Source organism: Colobus angolensis, unplaced genomic scaffold (assembly GCF_000951035.1).
Source record: "Colobus angolensis palliatus isolate OR3802 unplaced genomic scaffold, Cang.pa_1.0 Scaffold2, whole genome shotgun sequence".
In the NCBI taxonomy this organism is placed as follows: Eukaryota; Metazoa; Chordata; class Mammalia; order Primates; family Cercopithecidae; genus Colobus; species Colobus angolensis.
This window is the reverse complement of record NW_012115154.1, coordinates 6,143,513-6,150,289: the sequence shown is the minus strand read 5'-3', so window position 1 is coordinate 6,150,289 and position 6,777 is coordinate 6,143,513. Positions and strand designations below refer to the sequence as shown.

The 6,777-nt window shown below is 41.2% G+C and overlaps 1 protein-coding gene across 1 annotated transcript in view; it reads right to left on the bottom strand.

Moving 5' to 3' along the window:
- Positions 1-4,914, bottom strand: part of AKR1D1 (aldo-keto reductase family 1, member D1) — a 43,102-nt gene extending 38,188 nt beyond the window's left edge. Inside the window, exon 1 of the mRNA XM_011941555.1 lies at positions 4,731-4,914. Coding sequence (XP_011796945.1) covers positions 4,731-4,823 — 93 coding nt within the window. The 5' untranslated portion in view covers positions 4,824-4,914. The remainder of the gene's footprint in view (positions 1-4,730) is intronic.
- Positions 4,915-6,777: the final 1,863 nt, after the last annotated feature.

Here is a 6,777-nt window from a genome sequence, read left to right as displayed (position 1 = left end):
GGTAACACACTGCCAGCGTAACTCTTGAAATCTTGGAAAAAGTGAGATCCACATACATGAAGTAGACATTCCAGAAATACCATGGCAGATGGTCAAGAGAGGGCTCAGGAAGCTCAGAGAAGGGAGCCCACTACAGTGGATATACTATGTAAGGCCGGAAACCCACAGATGATCTATGTTTTGCAGCAGGGCCCAGACAACACTCCTTTTACCAGAGAGATAGCAATGCTTTAGCGACAAAAACACCGGAGTTGTTGAGCTCAATTACAGCTGTCCTCTGTAGACAAGGCAGACTGTGTGAGATGTTGAAAAACTAGGTTTAATAAAAAAAAAATTAGGGCCCAGGTGTGGTGGCCCAGACCTCTAACTTCAGCACTTCAGGAGACCAAGACAGGAGGATTGCTTGAGCCCAGGAGTTCAAGACCAGCCTGGGCAACATAGTGAGATCCTGTCCTTGCTTTTAAAGCTAGGAATGATGGAAATTTTAAAATAATAGAGGCTACATGGTAGTACTAACTTCAGAAGTGAAGTGGTCACTGTTATCAAAGTGAGTGGTATCCAAAGAGCATGACCTGCAGAGATGCTTTGCAGAGATGGTTAATTAGACATGAAATCCCTAGAGTTTTCAGGCAACATACAGGATGCTCAGTTAAATTTGAAATTCAAACGGGCAAGACTTTTTGTATATGCACATTCCAAATATTAAATGGGATGGAACATACTCATATTTAAAAATGATTCATTGTTCATCTGAAGTTCAAATTTACCTGGACATCTTATATTTTTACTTGCTAAACCTGGCAAACCTACCCTAAAGGCAAGTTAGATAGGCAGCCAACAAGTGTATTGCATAATTTACAGAAACCAAAGCAGTCTGCATGGATTATTGGGCTGGGCATGGTGGCTCATGCCTATAATCCCAGCAATTTTGAAGGCCAAGGTGGGAGAGTCGCTTGAGTCCGGGAGTTTCAGACCATCCTGGGCAACATAGAAATACCTCGTTTCTATTAAGAATTAAAAAAAAAAAAATGGATTACTGGAAGGCTGATGGAAGTTCTTTCAAGATAAAGTCATAGGTATGGCTGTATACTAGGAAAAGCATTAAGAAGGAAGCACATTACCCAGAAGGTGCCCTCAGGCTCCATAGGCAGCATATTCCATACTTGCAATACTACTATTCCTACCCATTTATTGCGTGACATGAATACACCAGGTTTCAGTAGGCCCAGAATGGGGAAGGGCTCAGCAGAAGTCTAGACTTTACCACAGCATCCCTGCCACTTGGGCCATATGACCCAGTAGGCCCTATTGTTTACATGTGGCATGGAATTTATGGCAAGCCTCAGTTGGAGAATTATAAGGTAAGCGTGTAGGGTTCTGGAGCAAGTCATGCCATCTACATTGATGACATTGCTGCTGAACCCTGTAGAGATAGTATATCTGGCCATGGGCCGTGATGTGACTGTGTGGCCAGAGCTGCCCAGGGTTATATAAAATCCACTACAACGTAAGTTTGGGTAGGTCAGTGGAAATCCATTGTAAGATATAATTGGCACATTTGTGATTGGACACAAGTTGGACAAGACAGCATGCCACCCAGATGTTATCCAAAATCTGAATGAGTTGCTGTTGCTTACAAATTAATAATTACTTTACAGTGTTCTCCAAAAAGTGTTACTACAGTGTTCTCCAAAAAGTGTTACAAGACTGGCCAACAACTGGATTATTATTCATGAAGATTGTCTGTACTGGAGGACAAGCTGCCACCCTCTTGTAGTGTGATCTCTACTGTGTCCTCAATAATAGTCCCCCGAGTGTTAGTTGCTTGTGTTTTTTCTTTTTTCTTGTAGAAATAAAGAGGAAAATAACGCATTGCTTGCACTCATGTCTAGTATCAAAATGGGGAAGTAGGACAAAATGGATAAATAGGCTTAACTCTCTGAAACCATTCATTTATGCTTTCTGCCTGTGGTCCCCTTAGGTAGAGCTTATGAGACCTTCACCCTGTCCTCAGCTTAAAACCAGATCTGAAAAAATTACTTGGTGTAAGAGCAAGGCTTTTCTTTCCCCAGGTGAAACAAAGCTCCCTGGGGGATCAGAAGAGGGGAATTAGATGGGCATTGGGGAGAAAGTAAGGAATGTTTAGGGCTGGGTGTCATAGCTCATGCCTATAATCCCAGCACTTTGGGAGGCTGAGGCAGGTGGATCACTTAAGCCCAGGAGTTCGAGACCAGCCTGGACAACATGGCAAAAACCTGCCTCTAATAAAAATAAAATAAATAAAATAAAAGGAATGTTTAAAGGATGGCACATTCCTGAGAAATGGGTTCTGAGCCCTGCACCCCCACCTCCCTCTGCTCAGGGGCAAAAATGTAGTGGGTGTTTTAGGCTTCTCCTGGGTACTCACCAAGAGCTTGGATTGCACTTCTCCTTTGCCCCATGGCTCATTCAGATTCTAAAAACTGGCTGCAACTACAGCAGTCTAAACCAGAGCCACTCAGGAAGGAATATTCCCCCATCTAACTTTCTAGGCCATGCCTTCTCTGTAGCTTGTACCCCATAAATTAGACTTGCTCATCATTTCTTTCATCTTTGAAAAATAGTTATCTCCTGTAAGGGACTTACATGGGGGAGATATAACAAATGATAGAGAATATAGTTTTGAGAATCTCTGCATATATGTGGTTGGAGCCAAGATCATGAATGAGATCATAAAGAGACATTGTACAAAGAAAGAAGAGAAAGGGGCCAAGGATCAAACTCATATAATTGTTCCAAGAGTAATTTTCAATTGCATTACCAAAAACAAGGGAGGTGGGCAGTTGAAGTGGAATGTGGGATTGTGATCCAAGTTTTAACTACTCTTGCTATGGGTAGTTTATTTCTCCTCATCTGCCTTCCATTCTCTATGCTACAACCTGAGTTTTAGCTTTCAAAAACACAGATCTAGTGATGCTCTCTCTTTGCTTCTAAACTTTAGATGATGTCTCATTAGTATAGAATGAAGTTCCAACTCCTAGCTGAGCATAGTGGCTCATGCCTGTAATTCCAGCACTTTGGGAAGCTGAGGCAGGTGGATTGCTGGAACCCAGGAGTTCAAGACCAGCCTGGGCAATATGATGAAATCCCTTCTCTACAAAAAATACAAAAATTAGCTGGGCACGGTGGCACCTGCCTGTAGTCCTGGCTACTTAGGAGGTTGAGTCAGGATGATTGCTTGAGTCTAGGAGGCAGAAGTTGCAGTGAGCCAAGATTGCATCACTGCACTCCAGCCTCGGTGACAGAGTAAGACCCTGCCTCAAACAAACAAACAAGCAAACAAAGTTCCAGCTCCTTAGCATGGTGTTCAAGGTCCTTGGTAATCCAACAGAGTTCCAACTCCTTGGCATGGTGTTCAAGGTCCTTGGTAATCCCTGTCTTAATCTGCATTTTCAGATTCAGCTACCATCACCATTAACTCCCTGTGCCAGGCACTATGGGCTTGGCATTCCCTGGATATATCATATATCCTTCTCTGTCTAAATAAAATGTCTCTATACCTTTTATTGCCAAAAATGTCCTGCTTTAGGTATGCTTCTCTGTCTGGTACATTCATGCTCAACTTCAAATAGTTCATTCATACATGACCACTCAAATTTCAGTAGCATTTCTACACATGTCACTGTTTATTCTCGTAATTGGCATTAAATGTTGAACTGCAACAAGGAAAAGATATTCTCATAAGCTGAAACTTTACTGTTTTAAAGGAAGCCCATTTCAATCTTCATGGTCAAATTTAATTATTTCCATTTCTATGCTGATATGGTTTGGCTCTGCCCCCACCCAAATCTCATCTTGAATTGTAGTTTCCATTATCCCCACATGTTATGGGAGGGACCCAGTGAGGGGTAATTGAATCATGGAGGAGGTTGCTTCCATGCTGTTCTCAGGATAGTGAGTAAGTTCTCATGACATTTGATGGTTTTATAAGGGGCTTTCCCTCTTTTGCTCAGCACTTCTCCTTGCTTCCATCTTATGAAGAAGGACATGTTTTCTTCCCCTTCTGCCATGATTGTAAGTTTCTTGAGGCATCCCCAGCCATGCTGAACTCTGAGTCAATTAAACCTCTTTCCTTTATAAATTACCCAGTCTCTAGGGTATGGCTTTAATAGCAGCATGAGAACTGACTAATACATATGCTTTCAGAGACTGTTTACAAAGAGTTCTAGAATAGCATTGATCCTTATCTTTGTCATTCTACAATTGGCTGTAAAGAATCTGCCCCATCTATTTGATTTTTAATCCCTGGATAACACGGACATTGTTTTTCTCATATATGACACTTCTATCACCTAGTGCTTAGTGCATGGCAAGTATTCACTAGGTGTTTGTTAGACTGAACTAAAAATGATCTAATATTTAAAAAAACACAAGTCATAAACACACAAATTCCATGTGACTCAGTTCACTCTAGTAATCAGCATTTAGCTAAATTTCAGTAAAGGAAGCAGAAAGTTCTCCTTCTCTAATCCAAATCCAAACTAATTTTTAATCATGAATTGATTTAGTTTAACCTTTGGCTCAATACCTATTCAGTAAATAGTAGTCCTTTCATTATTACAAATTGAGGTTGCTTCCATTACTACAAAAAGTAAGTCAATGAGATCTGCTTAAAATAAATTGCAGATCATGCTATAGGCAAATGTTAAAAGAAACAAACAAGAAAACAAAGAGAGAAAAGATAAGCTTACTGATTTAGGTTCTGAGTAGGTACCAAGTCCAATGATGGGAATGCTGTTTCCATCACTTAGAGGTATGCGGTGACTTGCAGCACTGAGATCCATTGTGGAGAGAGAATCCGGTTGTAGGAGTGATTCTGAGCACCACAGTGAGTCTTTTTAAAAAGGTGTCCTAGGGTCTATTCAATAAAAGCAAGGAAGGCCAGAGGGAGGAGCAGAGGGAAGGGAGATTAACACACCTATTTCTCAACCTGTTTTTTTTTCCAGGTTGTCCTGGAAATCCTGAGCATGGTTGTCCTTTGAACTTCATCAGAGGCTTGTAAAACATAACCTATTGAGAGCTTATGCTTACTTCTTCACAACAAAATATTGAAAAAAACAACAAGAAGCAAATCTATCTGGCCTCTATCAGTTAGGATGCTTTTGTTGGCAAATAAGAGACTGATATAGTTTGGCTGCATCCCCAACCATATCTCATCTTGAATTGTAGCTCCAATAATCCCCAACATCATGGGAGGGACTTGGTGGGAGGTAATTGAATCATGGGGGCATGTGTTTCCCATGCTGTTCTTGTGATTGTGAATAAGTCTCACCAGATCGGATGGTTTTTTGAAGGACAGTTCCCCTGCACATGCTTTCTTGCCTCCTGCCATGTAAGACGTGCCTTTGCTCCTCCTTCACCTTCTGCCATGATTGTGAGGCCTCCCCAGCCATGTGCAACTGTGAGTCCATTAAATCTCTTTTTCTTTATAAATTACCCAGTCTCGGTTGTCTTTGTCAGCAGTGTGAGAACAAACTAATACACAGATCTATCTTAAATTCTCTTAAACTATAATGGAAATTTATTGGTTCATATTCCTCAAATTCTGGCAGTAGGGCTAGCTTCAGGGGAGACCAGATGTTTTCTAGGACTTCCTGGGAGATTTGGATGCAGCAGGACTAGAAAGGGATCTAGGATCTTTATCACAAGTTAAGCTTATCACCAGTTAAACTGGACTAGAGGAACAATAATATGGCCAGGACCAATTTCTCACTTCTCGTTCTTCTCTCTACCTTCTTGTTCTCTCAGGAAACTCTCTCTCTCTCTCAATTCCCTTAACGTTGAAAAGTGTTTACTGACTGTCCTTGGAGTGACAAGGTTTCAGTTTCAAATAACAAAAAAGAGATCTTTCTTTCTTAATAGCTCAAACAGTAGTCCCAAAATTGAAACTTATTGGCCTTGATTGTCTTTCTTGGTTCGTGGATCCATCACAAAATCAATCACAGTGGCCAAAAGAAATAAAAGACATTTCTTTAAAAGAGTTAGAAGCCATTTCTAAATTTGGAGTTGGGGGTTGAAGGAGTGCAGGAAATTCCACCCCAGCATATGGCTTCCTGGTATAATGAAGATTTTGAAGTAAAGACCCTTAGAGATCAACAGGCTCTGGAAAAGACTTTCCCCTGTCTACATAAAGATAGGATGGACCCACCAAGGAGAACAATTGGTCTTTTTCCCCTCCTTGTTATCTCATGATCCATTACAAAAAAAGAAGACCAAGAATGTGTTGGGAGTCAGAAACTGATACCCCACAATATGGCACTTTGACATACCGAACTGGAAAGGCCTCAAGGTTTCTCTGACCTCTACTCCTCACCACCTCTCCCAAAGTGAAGTTCCTTTATCTGCCTAAGATCCAGACCCACCAAAAGGAACAATTCTTTTTTCTTCCTCTCCCTGTAAGACTAAGAATGTAACCCCTCCTGAACAAACCCTTTCACAAGGTAATGTAAAAGGTAATCTCTACTCCCTGATCCATTCATTCTCCCTAGTGATCCCCTCAACAGAATTCCTCTTTTCCCCTCTCCCATAACCTGATTTGCCAGTAAATAAGCTTCTAAACCCCATTGTGGATGGGGAATCACTCTGTGGTTCTCCCTGTGTAAACATATAGTTAAATAAAATTATATACCTTTTCTCCAATTAATCTGCCTTTTGTGAGTTGATTTTTCAGTGAAACTTCAGAAGGCAAAGAGGAAGTTTCCCTGGCCTGTACACTTCACAGGTCACTGAGTCCACAAT